General features: G+C 46.7%; 1 protein-coding gene across 1 annotated transcript; it reads right to left on the bottom strand.

Annotated features, from left to right (window-relative positions):
- Positions 1-7835: 7835 nt before the first annotated feature.
- Positions 7836-22879, bottom strand: LOC133351599 (rab GDP dissociation inhibitor beta-like). Its single transcript, XM_061566918.1, has 11 exons — positions 22720-22879; positions 19498-19605; positions 18657-18756; positions 17883-18017; positions 17003-17201; positions 15262-15393; positions 13961-14060; positions 11928-12099; positions 10586-10730; positions 9530-9584; positions 7836-8390 (listed from the first exon to the last, which is right to left on the bottom strand). Exons 1-11 carry the CDS (start codon positions 22762-22764, stop codon positions 8238-8240), a joined length of 1344 nt encoding a protein of 447 aa, XP_061422902.1. The 5' UTR covers positions 22765-22879; the 3' UTR covers positions 7836-8237.

Raw genomic sequence — 22879 nt, 5'->3', positions numbered from 1 at the left:
ACGCTGCCACCTGCGTGTGAAATTGTTGTCCTTGCTCTGCGCCAACATCAGCAGCCGTACGAAAGAACAAGAAGAGGAAGATCAGCAGCAGCAGCCATGGTCAATCCACTGCTGGATGACGGTTTCCTCCCCCCCCACCCCTCGAGCCGTCCGCCACCTCTCACGACGCCTGCGATGTTAACAATCGACCATAGCACGTGCGTGCGGACCGATCTCATGAGTGTGCACGTGAAGTTTGCTCCACGAAGACCCCCACGAGTTGCATGGCGCGGAGATGGATGGCTCCTCATCCAGCAGTAGATTGACAACAACGGCAACAACAGCAACAACAACAGCAACAACAACAATAACAGCCGCCGTCGTTCTCCACCGAGTCACGGTGATGTGACCACAGCGCTTGTGCCACGCCAGGTGCACTTTGAGGCTGTCACGCGAATGTGTCAAAAAGGCTCGCTGCTGGCACGCGTTTTGTGTTTGTTTGATTCGTTACACGGATGATCCCCGTTTCGCCCGTATTTTACAAGGGAGATCTGTGATGTGTTAGGACAGAAACAGGTGTTCATGGGTGCAAAATGGCTGAGATGCAAATGCGCCAAACTGTGCTCCCCACTGCGTACGTACTAATACCAATAGACGCAATTCGCCACTAAGTGACGGTGATGTCGCCACGGCATCTGTGCCAGGCCAGGTGAACTTTGAGGCCACATAAAGTGTCGATGGCTCGCTGACAGGAGGTCTCGGGACAGACCCAGGTGCCATGTGTTGGCTGACTGAGATGTCTGGTAGATGCACCAGCTCTACCCCCTACTGTGCCAACTTGCTGTATTTTATTAGCCCGGCGCTGCGCTCGTTGTTGTGAGCGTCGCTCCTCTGCCCTTCGTTGTTGCTGGAGGACGACTGCTTCCAACTGCCCAGTAGCAACGTCATTCACGAGCCTCCTCCACAGAGGCCGATCTTGACACCGATGGTACCAGTCATCGGTAAGTCCACTCAGCTCCACGTCCTTCTGTACCACATCACTCCATCTCTTCTCCAGCCCGTGTCGTGCCCATCTATGCAGCCAAACAAAGGCTGCTTGGGCATGAGGTGGCTGGACATGCGGGCTACATGACCCAGCCAACGCAGCCTTGCCTGCCGGAGGAGCTCACCGATGGGAATGTGTCCAGATTTTTCAAGGATTTCGCACAGGCATGCACGGCTTGCTTTGCAAATGTTCAAAATTGGGTTAAAGCGAAGAACGTGGCCCCATTTGTGGAATTCGCACGCGTGACCTTGCACAATTGCAACTTTCGTGCGCACCCACGCGTGGGGAGCGGTGTCGCAGTGATTTATTGCACTACGCTTCGAACCCGGCGACCCGGAGTTGGAGCGACAGCGGTTGCGACTATTTGAACCGCTACTGGGCCTCCTCTAGATCGACTCGGCCTTAAACGAGTACCTGGCGCGGCGTGTAAACACCATCACCGGGGAGGGAAAATTCGGGCCGGGGCGAAGTTGCTGGCCACGCCACCACTTAGTGCGCCGTGCCGGCCTTAATAGGTGCTCGCTAACTGCACTTGCCCCCCCCAACGGTCTGTTCAAGGCTATTCGGTGGGCCCTTTGGCTTTGTGCGCGCGCACGCGCCCACTGCATGCACGCGCAGCAGGGGATTGCATAACACCACTGTGGAGGGGTTGGCGGAGTTTGCAGTCGGTGGAATGTTGGCGGCGGCGTCAGCGGCGGGGAGGGCTGGGGCCGTCATGGAGAGGTCGCAGAGAGGCCCCTTGGCAGACCGAGGCGGCCACGCAGGCATTCGCAGACCATTGCAGCGCTGTCCAATGGGAGAGAGGGCACGCGGTGCAGCAATATGGCAGTGCGAGTGGTGGCCACAACGGGTTAGTGGGGTGCAGAGAGGGGTAGGGAGAGGCGATTGCACACCCGACGACAGCCCTGTACAATCAACAGCCGCCAATGCTTTATTGGACTATTTAAACTAAACTTGGGGTCACCTCCGACATGTAAACACTCATTCGACGACAGGAAACGCCTTCACATGTAGAGGACCACCACTTGGTCGATGAATATTGTCGTCGTTATCAACAAACAAAACCACCGCACTTCATGTGTATATTTTGTATCGCTCCAATTAGACTTTTTTTTTGCAAAGGAGAGACTGCACTCGAGAGGATGACCATCTAGGCGACAGGGCGAGGCCTTCATCCAGCAGTGGATAGACAATTTCCGATGATGAAACACAAAGTATGGCAGGAAAAAAAAGCATGTTGGAAATCCAGTGACAAGTCTGCGAGTATTCTATGATGAATTCCTGCAGTCACGAAAGTTTTAAGTCACATTTTAAGTCTGTGAGTGTATAATTAACTCGGTGTCTTTAAATATTATGGGCTGGCTTAAAATTACAGTATGATATTGCAATCAGTTACACATTATAGCTTTGCTTATGTGGTCATGAGTCAATTTCATAGGCTAGGATATTGCATAAAATGTCGTTATATATTCTTGGTTCTTTCGGTAAAGTCACGTAGGAGGGAAATAATAAAATAATAAAAAATATTAAACAATTAAATTATCACGACGTTTCGACTGCAACACAAGCAATCATCATCAGGTGTGAAATCCACAGCAAGAAAATTAGAAAAAAGTGGCGTTTTTTTCTTAACGTCACCTGATGATGATTGCTTGTGATTGCTTGTGTTGCAGTCGAAACGTCGTAAGAATTTAATTGGTTTGTATTTTTATTATTTTATTATTTCCCTTCTACGTGACTTTACCGAAATAACCAAGAATATGAATCCCTGCAGTCACGAAAGCTTTAAATCAAAATTTAACATGTTGTTTACCCATGAAAGCCTCGCTGGATCTCAACACTCAAATTCAGGAGAATCCTTTATTGGGATAAAAGTTTGTGGGACTGCATTGGCACCACTGTTTTGGGAGGATTTGTGTCCAGTTAATGTTGTAGAGTTTTTGGTTATCCAACAGTACATTTTATTGTGGACAATGGTGGTGCAGTGGTGAGTGCACCAGGGCACGGCTAACATCAGTGGTGAGTGATATATCTGAACCGGTTTTGGGCCCTACCCCTCAATTCACCAACCCGCACTGATTAGCGTGGTGATGTAAGGTCAAACAACCCCCATAACCGAGATGACACGGGAGAAGCCTTCATCCAGCAGTGCATTAACACCATGGGCCGTAGTCTAATACCATATATTTAATGCTTTAAAATGCAAGATTCTGTTTAAGGGAGTGGAAATGTAGAATCATTTATACCTGACTTATTTGGGTCAACGAAAGGACACGTTGGATAGCAGTCAGAGGAGCTTTCAAACCCTTCACTATAATCATGAAATAAATATAAGATTGCAAACTGTGGCCGTGTAATTGAGTGGTGCCAGTCCTTCTGGGGCAATGCCGTGCGTGTTAATTATGGCAGCACTGGCAACCTGCTACCGAGCAGTAAGGGGAGTGAAATGTAAGACTAAAAAAGGACAGAGAGAGAGCGAGAGAGAGAGAGGCAGGTTAATGTGGTGGCCTAGTGAGCAATGTGGAGTTGATGGTGGTAAATGTGGAACCTGTAAAACTAAAATGGGTGAGGCTCGCTGGCATTGCTGATATTTTTGGGGGTTAAATCCAGACATCTGCCCATAAATGAACCGAGTTCTCAAGTGAAGTGAGTTCATGGTCTCAGCCCAGTAACTTTGAAGAGATCTTCCGAGGTAGCTCTGTGCGATCCACTTACCTGGGCGATTCTCTAACGCAGAGGGTTTGCGGTGCTTATGCCAGAGATCCGAAAGGATTTAATTTTACGTGAAATGAGTCATCCAATTCCATTTTTGCTTAAACACCGTGGGGCCTTTTTGGCACAAATCTGCCACTCGTGACACCGATAGAAACACATGGGAGAACATTTGGGGGGGGGGGGGGGAAATACAGGAAAAAATATAAGTGAAAATATTTGCCTCGCTCTTCGTGCGAATCCAGGGAAGGTGCATATTGTCAGACGGACACAGCGTGGGTCCAATGTGAGCGTTTAGTTATTACGGCAATCACACACGTGCATCGACATGCACGCTCTTTGGTCAGCCCACTGCTAGAGGAAGGCCTCCCTCACACTCTGCGACTCGCGGGGGGTTATTTAACCACACGTCACCACGCTGGTCAGTGCGGGCTGGTGAAAGGCGGGCGACATTAGTGTGGGAGCATAGAAGTAGAGTACAACACTGGATTTTTTTTTGCTGCACTGGCCTCGGCTGCCCACAACGCCGCTCCGTGTTAAGCATGGTGGTCACCCATACAAGCTGCTAAAGCGCTCGTTAAGTTGGCGTGAAAACTTGAAGTGGTCTTTGATGGAAACCGAGCTCCTGCACTTTCCGGAACCTATTCCACCTCTGCAGGACCTCCCACCTCATTCTGCTCCACAATTCCCGCATCCGTCATTCCCTTACTGCACCTGCTGATGCTGCTGCTTACTGACTCCCTTTTCCGTTACTCTCGCCTCCGTGGCCTCCTCAAATCGCTCACCTCCAAATCCCAGACGATCCACAATTCTACGAATAGACTTCTCACCAGCACACGCAAATGATACCACATCGCCCCCAATCCCTCCAAGGGCTCCCAACCCAATTCTGGATTCATATTAAGATCACATTGGCCGTCTTAAATATTCACCGTGGACTCAGCCCTGTCTACTTTGTGCCTCTCATCTCACTCTACTCTCCTCCACGCACTCTCCTACCTCTCACCTCCCCTCTCATCTCACTCTACTCTCGTCCACGCACTCTCCTACCTCTCCCCTCTCATTTCACTCTACTCCCCTCCACGAACTCTCCTACCTCTCCCCTCTCATCTCACTCTACTCCCCTCCACGCACTCTCCTACCTCTCCCCTCTCATCTCACTCTACTCCCCTCCACGCACTCTCCTGCCTCTCCCCTCTGATCTCACTCTACTACCCTCCACGCACCCACTGGTTTTTGTATTGCGCCTCGAACCGTGGTTGCATTGAGACGCTATATAAAGCCACATTGGAGCGCATTGTACGTGGCTGAAACACGAATACACAAATGACCCCGTTAGTCCACCTCGCCCCACTGGGCTACAATCGACTGGTGTTGAATTTTGCCAAACAAAACACCGAGCTGGCAGCGATGTCTCTTGCGACTGCGATCGCCGCTCGCAGATTAAACAAAATGATTAGGGGGCAGAACACGAGACGAGTCTCACTCGCGCACACACAAAGACCCCCCGTGTAGCCTTAACAGGCTGTTGGGGCAAGTGCTGTTAGCGAGTAGCACCTAATGAAGGCCGGCACGGCACACGAGGGGGTGGGTGGCCAGCACCACGCCCAGCCGCCTTTGTCTCCCTAGCGGCGATGTTTACACACCGCACCAGGTACTCATTTGAGGCTGAGTCGACCTAGAGGGAGTCCCAGGACCGGTTCAAAAAATCGTCAGCGGTGTTGGCCGTGAGCGGGATTCGAACTCGGATGCCCGGGTTCGTAGCGCAGCGTAGCGCTAACCGCTGCACCACCGCTCCCGCCACAGGCACCACGCACACACACGTGCAACACGCACGCACACGTGCGCATGTGCGTGTACGCGGAGGGCGCAATGCAAAGCAACTAAACGTGGAACCATTTCAATGTTGGCTCCTTCCTCGCGAATCGATCGTCGTCGCTGCATCGGCAAAACGAGACAATCGCCCATTGTGGAGGCGAACGGGGGCACGGGTCGACGGCCACATTCACGTCTGGTGCCACGTGGGGGTGGGGGGTAGGGGTGGGGGGGTGAGGGGGGTGGAGGGGTAGGGGGTAAGGGGGTAAAGGGGTGGGGGGTGGAGGGGTAGGGGGGTGAGGGGGGTGGAGGGGTGGGGGGTAGGGGGGTGGAGGGGTAGGGGGGTGGGGAGTTAAGGGGGTAAAGGGGTAGGGGGGTGGAGGGGTAAGGGGGTGGAGGGGTAGTGGGGGGGGTTTCAGATTGCACCACCGTGGCAGTTCTGACCGCAGCGATGGCCTTGCGCCGGAGTTTCCACTCCGGCGATTTTTTTTTTTGGGGAAAAATTATTCCGCCATCAGGGGCAGTCTGCTTCTGTGCGCACGCAGGCGCTGGGCGGACGCAGATGCGGACGTTCGCTCGTTCACTCTCTCCTCCCGCGTGTCTCAGTGGCAGAGAGTGGTGGGTTTTGTATCGGGGTGCCACGGTGGCGAGATGTTAACTCCCTCGACCAGGTGTACAGGAGGTTGTGGGTTCGATCCCGATCCCGATCCCGACCCTGTCGCCTGTATATTTTGAGTTTGCTTGTCTCTAGTCTCACGCTTGCGTGGATTTTTCTCCGGGTCCTCTGGGGTTTTGCCTCCACGTTTAGATACATTCGTTTTGAGCGTTTGGCTAACATCAAAGTCCACATGGTAAGCCACTTCGTCGGACTATATATTTCAGTGGGCCTTAGCTGGCAATTTTTGGGTTTTAGTTGAGTATTCATGATAATAATGTTAATGATTATGATATCACTGAGAGGTAATCGGTGTCGATTATTTGGCGACAAAAACGTCGCTTGAATCTCAAGACGTTTTGTTGTTTGCATTCAGGAGGGTACAGCTTTTTGCAAATTCACTGCTGGATGAAGGCCTCCCCATGTCTTCTCAGTCATTGATGGTCCGCGCGGGTTGGTGAAGAGGGGGGGGGGGGCGACAGGACTCGTTCAGATGTCACCTGCCACTGTTTTCAGCCATGGGCAGGTCTCGGAATTCAGGTTTGCCGGGTTCATAGCGCAGTGCACTTCACCATCGGTCTAGCATTATATAAATGAATGATTGGCTAGCAATGTGTAGTCGCACCTCTGCGCTTTGCCAAACACCGAACTCTATTTCTATTTTACACGTTGTGGATTTGGAAAGGAAATAACCTGACCCTGGCCACCGATGCCGCTACGTAGGGAATGCAGTGGCCCCGAATTGTGTGGAAAGTGAATGCATTATTGGACATTTTCTACACAAGTTTTTCCTAAAGCAAATGGGCACGAGTAAAAGCCGCCTCTTGTCAACCTTACCAGTCTCATTTGTGGCCTATCAAAGTCTTATTTGTAGTTATTATTTTGCCAAAATGAAACTTTCCTATTATATATATATATGACTTGCATATATCATAACGATGCATCCATCGGAATGGTGAGAATATCGTTTTACAAAACAATTGATGCATCAATACTTGCCCAGTATGAACCAAGCCAAATACCGCACAATGGAATAAGTGGTGTTGGGTAGGGCGACACTTCGCAAGACAGGACGGACGTTGCTGGTGATAGTGGTGCATGAGATTGATGGTAGCAGCACCGGTGATGGCGTTGGGGAGGCCTTCATCCAGGAGATGGAACGTGGATGATGATATACAACACACGTGTGTATGGTATGTGTCCATTCAAAAACACATTATTTTGCAAACAACAACAAAAAATACCACGAATCGATTTTTCTCCCAAGAAGGTGAACTCTTTAATCACCAAGTGAAACAATGCAGCACAATAAGTCAATAAATGGAGATTGTTTTTCCTCCCACCATCATTTTAGTCTCATCGGTCAAACGAGGTGGTTCTTGTAAAAATAATAGCTGTAATATTTACCACGGCAACCCCTAGCATGGCACACTGAGAACACAGCCACCAATTGCAACCAATTTATTGATGAGAGCATTGGATCCGGAGAGAACATTCAGTTTGTGATCTCTTCACATTTGCAGTTGAGTATGCTACGAAAAGAGAATAATCCTTCGGCAAGCCAACCTCTGAAGCAAAAGAAGATACTTAATCATGATTGTATAAAAAAAAAAGATTCATACCAAACTGTTACACTTCCTTGGAAAACTTTGCTTTATTTAATTTCATGTACTCTAAAGCAATTATTCAAGAGACACTTGTAATTGCCAAACAGAATCGTTTTAAACACTTTCCGAAATACAGCAACGCCAATCGAAAAGCCCTGCAATGAGAGTTCAAGGCCTGCAACAACAAGAACTCTGGGCCGAGCTTATGGCACCGACTCATGAAATCAGCAAATACCACTGGCAGCTTTGGCTACCGAAATGTGTGTCAGCTTGGCCGAGCAAACAGAAGCTGAAATTACAATAAAAACTGCGGCACAATGGTGGTGGTGGTGGTGGCAGGGAGTGGTCGTGGGGGTGGGGGGAAGACAGAGGGGACGGGGTGGAGTTGGATATCCTAGGGAGCCGGCAGCGTACGGGAGGCCAATCACTGGTTGTCCTCGCCAAATACATCGTTGTGCTTGCGTTTCATCTCCTCGAAGTCAAACGCGACACCCATCAGGCGCTTGTACACGTCCTTGATGTCATCGCACGTGGTCTCGAAGTGGGTGGTGGCGTCGTACGACCGCGAGATGAAGATCTGTCGGCGATCGACAATAAGCAAGAGTTCAAAGTCAACAACGCAAGGTGACTTCTAGACAGAAAGAGGCACGACTGTGACCATGGGTTCGGTCTTCCCATCATGCCTTGAATGTCACATGACGTCGCCATACTGCAGTGTGTAATGCACACAGTGTTTCTTTTTGCTTTTTATCGCCAAGATTCTAAATTGTGGTAATATTATTTTAGGCAGCAGAATAATCAGTACAGCAGAGCCATCATTGCCAACTGCTGCATTGTGCCTCAGGGGCCACGCGATGGCAGCCCAGAGGCTTGAGGAACATTTCAGCGTAGACCTTTCAGTTATCTTCCATGCGTGGTGGTGATATATTAACTACCTCGCCTGGTATACAGGAGGTCGTGGGTTCTATCCCGACCCTGACGGCTGTATATTTTTGAGTTTGCATGTTCTCTCCGTGGTCGCGTGGATTTTTCTCCTCCGGTTTTTCCTTCCACATTTAGAATCAAACACGCGTTAAGAGTATTTGGCTGCTATACGTTTCTACATAAGCCGCTTCGTTAAGTTATCACTTGTGGCCAGGTTGCTTCTGATAAGTGATATAGCTCAGTGAGCCTTACCTGGTAAAGTAAAAAATAAAAAAAGTTAATTAGTTTGATTCGTGGGTTTGCTCCAGGTAGTCTTAATTTCCTCCCAATCCACTACAGGGAGGATCTCAACCCACGCCGTACGGACTGAGGATATTTTTGCTATATTTTAAAAAGCTGATGGGTGTGGGGAGTGCAAAACGATGGATTTTACTTCACTGCACTCGACTGCCCATAATACCTATTACAATTGTATTTGCGCAGACACCTACTCAAGCACTATCTAGGGTCAAGGCTGCTTAGCTTCCTAGGTCTTATAAAATCGGGTGCATTCCTGCCGATTTCGTTACATATCACTTGTACGTGTGTGTATGTTGAACTTCTTTCGCACCGTACGTAACCAACCGTGCTAATCAGAGGTGTGGGGGAAGGACAACAAACTAAACAACAGTTCTAAAGAAATGAGTTTTCAATCTAGATGGTTTACAAGTGCATAGCTCCAGGTGGCTTCTTAATATCGGAAGGAAGAGCGCGTTCCAGACGGCCGCAGCTACACGAGCCAAACAAACTCACCTGGCTTTCGTTTCCCAGGTCGGCTGGTTCGTACAAGTCGCTCACCGACACAAACCTGCACACACCACAGGGGCATTTATCAGTAGAAATATAGACAAGCTGGCAAGCCGGTCCATTCGGGGAGCTCCAATTTTGACAAGAGATTTTACTGAACAAAAGTGCGTACGGATATAAGCAGACGCATATGTCACCAAAGCTTAATGCACATGTGCTTACACCAAATGCTTGGGCTTTAACGCGTCCACGTTAATTGCGTTGGTGCACTGAATTCATATAAAGTATCAATAAGTGACTGTTTAGCGATTTTGTAATTTGTGAAAATGGTAACGTATCCCCAGGCACAGCAAGAAGTAGCCTATCCTTAAAAACAACAATTGCAAAGTTAGCTACCCGACCGATTTGCTTTGTCTTTGTAATATTTAATGTCAGTTTGTTTCCATTGAGCATTTAGAAATTACAATTAAGAGCTTTTGGGGTACAACAATTTACAAACAGCCACCTATGAGTAGCCATACTGCAAGAATGCTTACAAAGTTGTGGAATTTTTTTTTTTACTTTTATTAGGTTTACTAATCTCAATGTTCAGTGAACAGGGGGCATCAGCAGATCGTGCAACAAAAACATAATATTCTTTGGTTCTTTCGGGAAAGTCTTTCCTCCTGATGACGATCGCTTGTGTTGTGATCGAAACGTCGTAGGTTTTTGTTATTTTCTTTGAACCATCTACGTGACTTTACCGAAAGACCCAAAGACTACCACGGAGATAGGTTCATATTCTTTGGGTCTTTCGGTAAAGTTGCGTAGATAGACCCAAAGAATATGAATTCCTGCAGTCACGAAAGCCTTAAGTCAAAAACACAATATTCGACAACGATGAGAGATGGTGACGCACACATGTAGGTGTACTACTAAAACGCTGAACTGTTTAACAGCACGAGAGAAAAATCGGACTGATTGACGGACAAATAAACTGATTAACGGACAGACAGATAAGACGGACGGACGGACGTACTGGCTGACAAGCGGACGAACAGCGCGGTGTGTCTGTGCGCTCACTTCTGGTCGATGGGGTCGAGCTGTTCGAGCGCCGGCTGGATCTCGGCCTCGGGATTGCTCGTCTCCACCGTGGTGCTCACGATGGCAATGTACTTGCCGGTGCCGGCCACGTTGTGGTCGAACGACACCATACACACGTAGATGTCTGCCGTCGGTCGGACAGAGAGGGGGAGAATGCCACGCACGGTCAGCCTAACCACAACCGCTGTGGAAATGCGGTCGGCAAGCATCCACGAAAGCAGGCGTTTAACCAAACGTGCGGGAGGCAACTCGCAGAAATAACCAGCCAGGAGATTTTCACGGTTTTGCTGTGGTTGTAACGGAGTTCATTTTCCTCAAAAGGCTTCCAGCGCACGAGAGCGAAACGTCGGACAACATGCCGAACCACACACAGTTAAAGCCCAAACACGTTAAGAGAGCTATACTTACCGAAATGTAAATCTCTTTTAAGTGAGACGTGGATAAAATAATGGATACTACGAATAATATAATTAACAAAAAAATAATATTGTGTTCATGTTCGCTCCAGTGGTGCCTCCACTCAATCTCGCTACCACTCTCACTGCCCTACGAAACTGTGGGTTGCTGCCGTGGCGTAAAAGCAAGCACATTTCATACTCTTTGGTTCTTTTGGTAAATTCACGTAGGTATAAAATAAAATAAATCACGACGTTTCGGGCGCAACACAAGCGTCCATCATCAGGTGGGAAAGCATGATCTGCTGCTGATGCAGAATGGGCTACACCCATTTCAAACCTTTTAAAACAGTCTGCATCAGCAGCAGACTGTGATTTCCCACCTGATGACGGACGCTTGTGTTGCGCCCGAAACGTCGTGCTTTATTTTATTTTATACCTACGTGACTTTACGAAAGAACCAAAGAGTATGGATTCCTGCAGTCACGAAAGCTTAAAATCAAGAAAGCACATTTCAGTTGCGATCCGGAGGTATCCAATTCAATTCAATCTCCTGGCGCATCAGCTAAAGTGTGGGTAATCCCCACCTCTGACAAGACGTCTCGCTCGCGTGGAAGAGTAGGCCAAGTGGCCTCTCATAGGGGCTCTCTAGAGCTGGACATCTTTGAAAATGAGCTTTATAGCTCATCGGATTCCTCCAGTCTAAATAAAGATTGTGAAAGATAAAGATTCTGATTCTCTCTCTCTCTCTCTCTCTGGCAGAAGCCCTTCTGCCAGCAGTGGTGCGAGAAAGCAATTGCGGGGCTGATCCTTTAACTTTTGCAAATGCAGATACGACCGTTGTCATCTCTTTCGGTGCGTGCACAGAACAAGAACCCCTGGATTTCCATCGAAGGTGCCATTTGGACAGTGTGCAAAGGGCTCACCAGACTTCCTGTTGACTTGGTTCTGTGGGATGATGATCTGGCAGGACTTGGCATTGCTGGTGTTCTTGATGGGGTGGCTCATGATGCAGATGGCGCGGATGACCTGCCCAACTTTCTTCACGCGATCTGGCGCGTAGCTGGGGTCACAGATCAGCTGCTTGCAGCGAGCCACCTGCCCACGAGACGGTAACAATATTTTGTTATATCCGAAGGGAAAGATGCATCAGCGTTTCACTTTACTGCTGACATCGTAAATAATGTTTTAACCGAATCGCAATTTTTTTTTTTTAAACAGAGGAGCGGTTTGCAAGCCGAAACAACGTGGTTGTGGAAATCAATCCACGCAGAGAGATGAACACTTTTAAATGGCCCACCAAAAATATACGGCATTGGAAGCATCTTGGCTGTACCGATTCCTAGAGGGGAATTTTTTGACCTGCAACAGCATTTCTAATTTTAACACGCTCAGTCACTTCTGTCACTGTCAGGGGCCTCCTCCCCCTATTAGTCAGTCGGCATGGATGTTCTGTTTGCTGTTCTGTGGTCACGAAGGCTGCACTGTGTGTGTGTGTGTGGGTGCATGCACATGGTCCCCTCTCACCAACACGACGTCGATGTGTTTGCAAGTTCTAATTATGTTCACATTATTATTGGATAATGCCAACTTGGATAACGCCAAGGTGTGTGTGAATATATGGCCTAGCAAAGATATTGAAAGGTCCTATGCAGCCCTCAGTGCACCACTGATCTAAAGGCCCTATAACAAAAAGCATTGATTTTTATAGTGGTTGTCCTTCCCCCGCACGTCCGATTCGCACGGGTGGCTACGTACGGTGCGAAATAAGTTCTACATACATACTGCACATCTGTGAAAAAGAGTTTCCTAGCTCATCGGATTCCTCCAGTCTAAATAAAGATTCTGATATACAACATGAATCATCACTACCATCTCTGTAAAGTCTCATACCATCAGTCAAGTATTATCCAGATGATAATATGCACTCTTTTCCCCTCTGTCATTTAGAGCAAAAGTTGGGAATGTGTCTTTATATATTTGTATATGTGTGACTGGTATTGTGTAACTTTATTGACTATCTGGACCGTCTTATAATCCAGAGATTACAGCAACAGTTATTCAATTTCAAGATGTGGCACCTTTTGAAACTGATGTAGAAGGGTTTGTTCGCTCATTGGATTGTGTCATTGTTATTTATTGAATTACAATATCAGGAGGTAAACCATTGACATCCATGTAATCTGTGTGACATGTATGTTCTAAGCATCACTTGTGTTTTATATTTTTTTTCATACTACGTTCTCTCCTTGACTTTGACGACTGTTTACGTGGTTTTGTGCACCAAAACTATTTTGTACTCCACATGCAGACATTTATAGTCTCAATAGGCACTCAACTGGTCAGAAGGTTCACTTGTGCATATTTTGGGTCATTACATCCATCACGCACGGATTTTACAGTAAACGCTTTCAGTAAGGACTTGATGAAAGGTTAAAGTGTAACTCGTGTGCAGTCAGTCACTGTGCAGATGGAAGCACGCAAGTCAACTTCGCTCGATTAGTATACACTGCACAATGCAATGGTGCCCTCTGTTGGCTTAAAAAAGCATTGCTTTTAATCATAGTCGATCAAAAAGCACTTTGTTAACAAATCCTACCAAATGTACCTGCATACAATCAATTAAGCACCTGCACACGAGCCGATTTCATCGCTTCCTCTCTACTTTCAACATCCCCTTGGCCACGTTCCCTCTTTACTGAGGCCACTCCCATCATTAGCCTCGACTACTGCACTAATGTATGTTGAACTTCTTTTGCACCGTACGTAGCCAACCTGCTCATCTGAGGTGTCAGGGTCAGGATCGAACTTGCGATCTCCTGCATACCAGGCGAGGTAATTAGCATCTCGCTAACGTGGCGCACATTATTATCTCGTGTAAGGGCAGCACCGGTGACAACCGCGGTGGTTATTTTTTTTTCTGCGCACCACCGCCAGCCCAGAGTTCTCTGCGTCTCACCTCGCCCTCCGACTTCACGCCCAGCACCTTCCCGTTCTCCATGACGATCTCCTCCACAGGCTTGTTGAGCATGTACGTCCCTCCGTAGATGGCGCTCAGCCTGCGGGCGGTTAGCGGGCACGTGTCATACCCCCACGGCGACTGTGAGCAAGCCCGAGCGTTGGGACTTGGTTTATGCCTCTAGCGCAGGAGTCGGCAACCAGTGGCTCCGGAGTCAGGTGCAACTCTAAGGACTGCTTCGTGACGTTATAAACATGCACTGGTGGCTCTTTAAAAATGTTTCTTGCTTTTTTTAATGAATTGGAAAAAAATGGCCCTTCTTGTTATGTTGGTTGCCGACCCCTGCCCAAGTGGGTGGATGCTGCAGGCCTGAAGGCAAAGACACTGAACAGCTGTTAAACATATCATCTGATAGCAATTTACCATCCAATTTTATCCTGATTGTTCTAGTGGCATCACGCTAATTGGTGTCATATTACAAGAGACCAAGTATCCATGTGGAATAGCTCACAGTGCAGTGTCAACCCTCTTGTGGGAAGAGAACGGCCCATGGAAGCAAATATCAGAACTACCTCGGAGATGCCTTCAAGTGACTTTTGGTCGACAGAAAGGGGGGGGGTGCATTTTCCTACGCGCTCTGCCATGAGGGTAATGGTAATGATATTAGTCAAACCAATCATGTTTAATTATTAGGGCTGACAGACAAGTTAAGCTCAGAAACAAATTTAATAGTGATGGTTTATTACAGCCATTGGTGACTGGCCCGAGACTGACCCACCCCCAGTGGACATCTGTGAAAAGAGCTTCATAGCTCATCTGATTTCCAGATCAAATACTCACTACGCTTGAGAAAACCGATTTAACCATATGCGGTTGCTCGGATTTGAACTCGGGATCTCAGCGGTACCAGTTCAGCGTTAACCTGAGCCACCTGACCACTCTGATCATGAAAACTTAACATATCATGGATCTTATCTGCATGTGATGGCAACATGCACCGAACCAATATCCCGTCCAACGACTGTATATTAACCCTTTCCAATTCCGCTGACGTATGTGTACGTCATCAGTTTTCCGTCCGATTCCGAGATTCAGAGGGGGAACGGGACACCCACCCTGCAACTTGCAGACGTCTCGGGAACGAGAAAGGGTTAAAGTGAATCTGCCAGGCAATCGCACGTGTTGATCTCGCAAAGAAGAAAACTCTCAAAATCAGAGGTGTCTTTAACTATGCAAAAAAAAAATGACACCTTGAGCTTGTGAAATTAAGTGACGGAGCGGAGCGGGTGCACGAAACTCACCTGGCAAAACCCTGGGGCAGCTCCCCAAGGCCGTAGAGCGGGTAGAGATAGGGGCTCTTGCCGTATTTGGCCAGCGACTCGCTATACAGCTTGATGCGGTTCAGCGCCTCCAGACAAGACTTGTCAAGGTAACTGTGGGCATAGCACAGGATTATTTGACATGTGTGTGCGTGTATATATAGTGTTCAGTGTGTCAAAGTGTGGTCAAATAACCCGCAGGACCCATGTGGCATGGGTGGGACCTCTCGCCCGATAGTTGATTATATTAACAGACCTTTAGGCACAGTATCATTACTATGCATGTAACCATTCACTCCTTGTTGTACGATGATTTGTCACAATTTTGGGTAGCAATTTATAAAACAATTTAATTGCCAATTGTGGTAAATTTAGCATCTATACTTGCTATAGGGTTTAAGTGAACTGTATGTAACATTGTAAATGAGAACCACTACATGAATGATCTCTTAAACACGTAACTAGATAGGTTACCTACTATTGTCATTATGGTGAGACAAGCCGTAGGGTAAATGTTGTTCCGGCTTTTTTTTTTTAATTGCCCCCAGGTTTATCACAGTCCCCTACTTCGTCAACCCACAAGGACCAGCATGGTGAAGAATGTTCAAACAACCCCCGTGACTGATGAGGCATGGAGTCCTTATCCAAAAGGGGATTGACAAAGGGCTGTAAGTGATTATTTATCTTGGTAAATTCCTCATTTACATCCTTGCAAATGAAGACGTATCTCAAAAGTTCCAAGTAAGGTAAACACTACATTTGTTAAGATATTATTGAGGTTTTTTTGGGAGTGTTATTGACCTTTAATCACATTTTCTGTATTACTTTGTTTGACCCAAATATTCCTTGAAACAGCAACACTTAAGTCTCAATGGGCTCTTACTTGGCTTTAAATAAATTATGGCTTCTCACACGTACGATCTGATAGATATATCACCAGCGTAAGAATCGATTCAATTTAAATTAGACCTGCCTAGGTATTACCCTTAATACTAAAACAATCGTACTGCTGGCAATTCTTAATCTACCACCCGCAATTTTTTGGGGGTGATAAAATACGCATCATTTTGTGAAAAGTACACAGTGGCTGTTCCACGGAGCATGTGGAATTTTTATCAGGTGGCTCAGAGGAATCAATGAAGGCGAGCATCACACAATACGCATCTAAACACAGACACACACTTTGACTTTCTTCACACTCATCCAGGAAAGCCTCAACGAGGCGGCAGTCAATACAACACTACCCACCAAGCCGTGTCTAAGTGAAACAGCCATGCTTCAGTGCTTTTGTGTAGTGAACACAGAAAATCCTCTGATCAAACCAACTTACATCTGCGTTTACAAGTCTGTTACAATTGTACGTAGGCTCCAGATTGCCTTCGATCAGGCACGAGTGTGGCCATGGGTGATTTGGCAAGCCAATTTGGCGCCGGTTTGTCGCGCGTGCCACCCAGTCCACATGCGATTTCAAAGCTGCCCAAGCAAAAGCGGTTCACATTGTCGAGCACCTTGCCCCCCCCTTTACGGCAGCTGGAACGTGGAATGGAAACGTTGATTGAACTCGAGGACAAAGGCAATCAAGTGGTTGCCGAGTGCTTTTGGGTATCGATCCGCGACAGCAAATGCAAGACGACCCAGAGAAGCAGTCACTAAAGGGGACCTTCGCTCAAACGGGCAACAGCACCATGGCCTGCAGCCCAGAAAACCGCTCGAGAGCGCTTACTCATCGGTGCGGTAGAGCGCAAGCGAGTGGCCGGTGAAGTCAATGACATCCTGGCCCAGGTCGAACTTCTTGAAGACGTCGCGCATGGTGGTCGCCTTGGGGTCGACGCCCTGGTAGGTCTGCGGGTCATTCTCTTCGAAGTTTGCGACAAACACCAGGAACTTCCTGAAGCGCCGCTTCTCAAACATGCCCATCAGACCTGCGATGGAGGAGACCAGCCGAGTGCGTTCATTTATTGGCAATGACGGCAAAGATGCTGTTTAAATGTCAAAGGGCTGAATCACGATCACTTAAGGAATGGAAAAAAAATAGACGCATCAAGAGACCTACTGAAATAACAGTACGAGAGAATCTTCAAAGACAATTACGAAAATATATTTTTTAGAAGCTATTGATTGAAGGTCGAAGTAAAATTTTCTTAGAAAATGTCAGTTTCAGGACAATTAAATTGCAATACACTTAAGTCACAATGAGGTGCATGTACAGCACTTTGTCTCTTCATTGCTGAATGAGGTCCCCTCCATGCTCTGCAGGCAAGTGAACGGCGTGGAGCATAGATTTGGGAGCACAGACGTACAGCACAACAATCTAAGTTGCTGCACTGACCTCTGCTTTCTACCACTTAGCCCTGATGGGCATTCATCCAAGCACTATCCAGGCTCAAATTTACTTAACTCCCAAGGTCTGATGAGACTGGGCAAAGTCAAGGTGGGTTTAGTCTTGGGCTTCACAAATGTACAAAATATACAAACCGATGCCCGAAAAGAATGCCAATTTTTTTTTTCCACAAGCACTTTAAGTTGGCATCGGACAGAGCAGATTCAATTACTAGAACCATGGATTGAAGGTCATCGGCAAGGAATCTTATCACGGTACTCACCGGAGGCGAGAGCTTCTGTCTCCGTCGAAGGCACCTTGTGGATCTTGCCGCCCTTGTACACATAGCTCCCCTCCACCACTTTGAAGTCCAGGTAACGAGTCACCTCTGTGTACAGCAGCATCTTCACCAGCTGACCTATCACCAGGACAAACGTGTCAGTACGTTCGTAATAGCGTGTACATATTTAGCCTTTTGTCAATTAACTACTGGATGAGAATCTCCCCACTCTGTGCGGTTAATTGGAGTTATTTGAACATACTTCACCACGATGGTCAGTTCGGGTTGGTTAAGGTGGGAAGCACTGATGTGGGATTATAGCCCGATGGATGTTGTTGCACGGTCCTATTCTGATCACTGTATAGCCCTGCAGCTGGATATATAAAAACATTTTCGTGAATAGTGGTTACCCATCCAAGCACCATCCAGGTTCAACCTGGCTTTACTTTTGAGATCTAATGCAATCAGTTACATTCTGGGCAATTAATAAGCATACTGCCCATCAAATTCTAGAGTAGTTTAGGAGAAACCAGGAATAACGTGGATAAGTACTTGACCTTTACTTATGAACCTGCCAATTGTTACCAAAGTGTATTTCGCAAGGGATACTCGGTCAAATAATTACTGCACACCAGCAAGTAAAAAAAAAAGTAGACATCAATGGCAAAAGATGACTTGAAAAATGAACAACACAAGCATATATAAATATTTCTTGGAATTTAACATCAAGTCAAAATTTGTATTTTAATGTTTTCACGTGAACTTTGGCAATTGTACCATTCGCCATCAGAAACTTGGGGATGAGATCCACGTTCCAGTCACGTCCATTCCCCATGGAGGTTGGGGGTTCCCCAGGGATGTTAAACCGCTTGTAGAGCTGTTGAACAAGGCAGACGATAGCTCAACAACATGACAACACGACAGATCTCTGCTACACTCTTTATCCTGAGAGTTACAGCTTCATAAACACGTGAATGACAACGTTGTACTTCATCTGTATGTGGACAGTTCTTTGTGAATCTACAACTGGTTGAAGGCCACCTCATACCATGTTGGTCATATAAGTTGTTTGATCACACTTCACCAATCAGGTTAGTGCTGGCCAGTGAAATGGTGGCCCTGCCATCTGTTCATATACAACCCACCACTGATGCTAGCCGTGGCCAGGAATCAAACCCAAGGTCGCTGGGTTCATAGTGCAAACAACTCTTCTGTCATGACCTTAAATGTACAAGTTGGCAAAATCAACACCCTGGGTTCTCACAACACAAGCATGACACAGCATGCGGAGGCTTGGGTGATGGATTACTTTGGCTAAGCCGCCTTTAATCTCATGTCATGCCAAGCCCCTTCATGGGAAGCATAGGTGGGAGCGTCGTAGAACAGTGCAAGAACATTTTTTTTCTGCACTGCCCACTTGCTGCCCATCACGATACTCTAATATAAATAAATTGCCCATGTTTTTTCACCATTATCTAACAATGTGCACGTATTGATTTTCGTACAATGTCTTGAAATACAACCACATTTAAGCCATTCTATAGATTAGCGTGGTTTTGAATAAAGCTTATGGCTACAAAGCTGGAGGTTGTGGCAGGGATGATGATGGCATACTGACATCTCCGAGGGGGGTGATGGATGAGCTCTCCCCTCCGTAGTACGAGTTGCGGTCCATGTGCAGCACCTTCTTCCCATTCACCGACATGATGCCCGACAGGATACATTCCTGGACAGAAGAACATGCACACGTGTACATTTATGGTATGTTATACAGTCCGCCGTCGCATATCCGACAGTCACATATCCATTGTGACCAATTAACTGCCCATGCCCAGTGCAGGATTGCATATGATGCAACTGCCATTTTCCATTGATGTTCACAAATCTGATTATTTCATGTGCAGAAATAAATGTGTAATCTTGCATACATTCACTGCTACAGTACGGTGAATATTTTTCTCATCTTTAAAGTAATTTACACTTCATTTTAGTCCAGCAAGAAATTTGTACATGGTTCAACTATACATTTCCATAGATGTACACATATCTGACCGTCACATATCTGCCTAAATCTCCGCTCTGAGTTGGATATGTGGACGTTGTACTGTAATGTATATTTCGATTTAAAGCTTTCGTGACTGCAGGGATTCATCTTCTTGGTTCTTTCGGTAAGCAGCCGTCCTCAGGTGAAGACTGTCTCCCCGACAGACCTGGCCTTCACCTGAGGACGGCTGCTTGCGTTGTGGCCGAAACGTCGTGAGAATTATTTCATTATGATATATGTAATTATTTTATTATTTCCATTCTACGTGACTTTACCGCAAGAACCAAGAAGATGTAATGTATATGTTTAACTTTTTGCACCGTACGTAGCCAACCGTGCTAATTGGAGGTGCCATTGCAATGATTACATATCACATTTACATGGTGGTATTTGGCTTGATGTACAGACAGAAAATAGTTTCGTACAGCCCTGTACATACCCGCTGCTGGTGAAGGCCTCCCTATGCCTTTCAGTGGTTGGGGGTTTGATTGAACTTACTTCACCACGTTAGTTAGAACAGGTTGAAGCTAACCACTGCACCACCGCTCATGCCTAAACGGGGAGGAATTCCACCTATCTGTTAGAGTTTTTAACAGACGAGACAAGAAGTCACAGCTTCTCGAGACACTGGCCTTCCTCAAGAGATGCCGAGATAACAAGGTAATACCCATCGCTTTCACACTCACATCCGCTGCTGTGTCACCTTACCATATTAATAAAAAGTGTGCCGTACTTGGCCCTTCCCCCCTCTCCAACCATTATATATACGGAGTGGTAGCTCTTGTAATCTCTCATTTACTTGATACAGCTGTCGTGGCTGTGACGGTTCCACCTGAAGACGGAAGCTTGTGTTGCCTCCGAAACGTCGTGATTTTTTATTTTATTTTTATTAATTTTAATGTTTTACCTACGTGACTTTACCGAAAAAACCTAAGAATATCATTAAGATGTGTTGAAAACGCCCACATGACTATGGTTTATACAAATATAACCACATCATTTAAACATGCATGACGATTTGTGACATGCAGCATTTCTAGATTGCAAGAAACATTTCTTGAGACCATGAGTGTCTTGCGATAGTGTAACCTATGTATTCAGTCACTGTGCAGGTGAAAGTGACATGTCGTTGACTTGCGTGCATTTCAGTCATTTTTGCGTAATGTTGAGTTGCCATAATGACAACGTAGGTTAATAATAAGCTTCTGCCGCATGCAGGAAATGATGGCTGCCTGGTTGCAGGTGGACTTTGCAGCTTCTGCATCCCATGATCACTGTGAAGCAAAATTGGCTTAAAAAGCAGGATATTTAATTTTAGCCCTTGAAACTTCCTTGTTTGAGTGAGAAAAAACCACGAATATTTAAATTGTTACAAATATTTATGGGCACAAAACTGCAATCATAATGGACCACGTTCGAATACATTTCATTTATCACTGTTTAAAGTTAAGAGGATTATCAAACTCAAAACAAAATTAACAAAAACAGGGTTATGTAAAAAAAAAATTCTGACAAAGCACAAATAAACAATGTACTCTGTCCACTTGAAAAAAAACCTCGCACTCAAGTAAGCAACAGGAAACGGAAATTCACCAAAAAACAATGGGCTGAATGTTGTGGAAATATAATTGACTCGGCTGTATTTCAGATGCCATATATTGCTTTTCGTGGAGATGCCATGAAATAACTGTGGCATTAGATTTCAGAATATAAATACATACCACAATGTACACATCTCCACATTGTCCATGTGGTGTATTCATGCTTAACGCAAAAGCGGCGTTATGGTTACTTGCGTTTAAAAAAAAAAAAATCTGCTTACCTTTGCTACACTTTGCACTCATCTATCATGTTTTTGTATTGTTTGTTGTTGTAACGTTCTGACCCACCCCTACTGGACATGAGAAATAGAGCTTTACAGCTCATCGGATTCCTCCAGAATAAGTAATCCGATTTTTAAATGGTTGAGATGTAAATTGGCAGAGTAAAATTTGGTTTGCTATTTAACGGCTTCATTTTGCTCTAAACTAAAACAAATCTCAGCGGTGCCCTTTGACACTACAGAAAGCCGTGAATTGCCAACGTTGTCACACGAGCACCCACTTGACATTTCACAGTCGAGTACATATAGCGAGCGCCCTTTGTTAAAATCTAATGAGGGACGAGGGGCCTCCTCACGCCGTGCGGGTCACGGTTGTTATCTGACCATACTTCACCACAAAAACGTGGCAAGCGTTTTGAAATGTACGGCGTCAATGGATCTCAGCTGCTGCCGCCACCATCCGTGACAAACTCATTTGCCAACGCACCCCTCCGATGACAGCACGCATGGTGCTACGTGCGGTGCGAAATGAACTTACGACGTACGCGGCACGTACCTAAACGTACGTGGCCGTGTGGCGGTCGCCCATCCGAGCACTATCCAGGCTCAACATCTGCCGAGCTTCCGAAGTGCGGCCAGATTGGTCACGTGCAAAGTGATTGGGATCACGCAAGGCCGCGCAGTACAGTACACCATTTAGTGGCGGATAAACGAAACTAATGACACGCAAAAAAAAAAACAACGCAGCATGGCAGGAGCCTTAAAAAAAAACCCCGTGAACAACCACACAAAACACGGGCAACAACGAAAACGAAAGAAGCCCAGAGCAGACGTCGCAAATACCAAAAAAAAAAATTCTGGGTTCAATTCCAGGAAGGGCTCGCACGGAGGCCCTTTCAGACACGGCCCTGTTGGCGTGACAGCGGCTACGTTCATTCTCATCTCTCTCGCTCGCCCTCCCCTTCACCCATTACCTTCAGGCCCGTGCCCAGCACGATCACGTCGTAATCTTCGTTCATGGCCGAGTGTTGGCGGGTCTGCTGAAGCTCGAGAGAGGCGAGTGGGGGGGGTTGTTGGTGGTGATCGGCTCCTCTCCCGTGTCACTGCACTGCCGCTAATGGCCGAAACCCCGCC

This window comes from Lethenteron reissneri, chromosome 38 (assembly GCF_015708825.2).
Source record: "Lethenteron reissneri isolate LAM-NWPU_2019-01 chromosome 38, ASM1570882v1, whole genome shotgun sequence".
NCBI classification, from domain to species: domain Eukaryota; kingdom Metazoa; phylum Chordata; class Hyperoartia; order Petromyzontiformes; family Petromyzontidae; genus Lethenteron; species Lethenteron reissneri.
The sequence above is the reverse complement of the archived record's forward strand: the minus strand, read 5'-3'. Positions and strand labels throughout refer to the sequence as shown.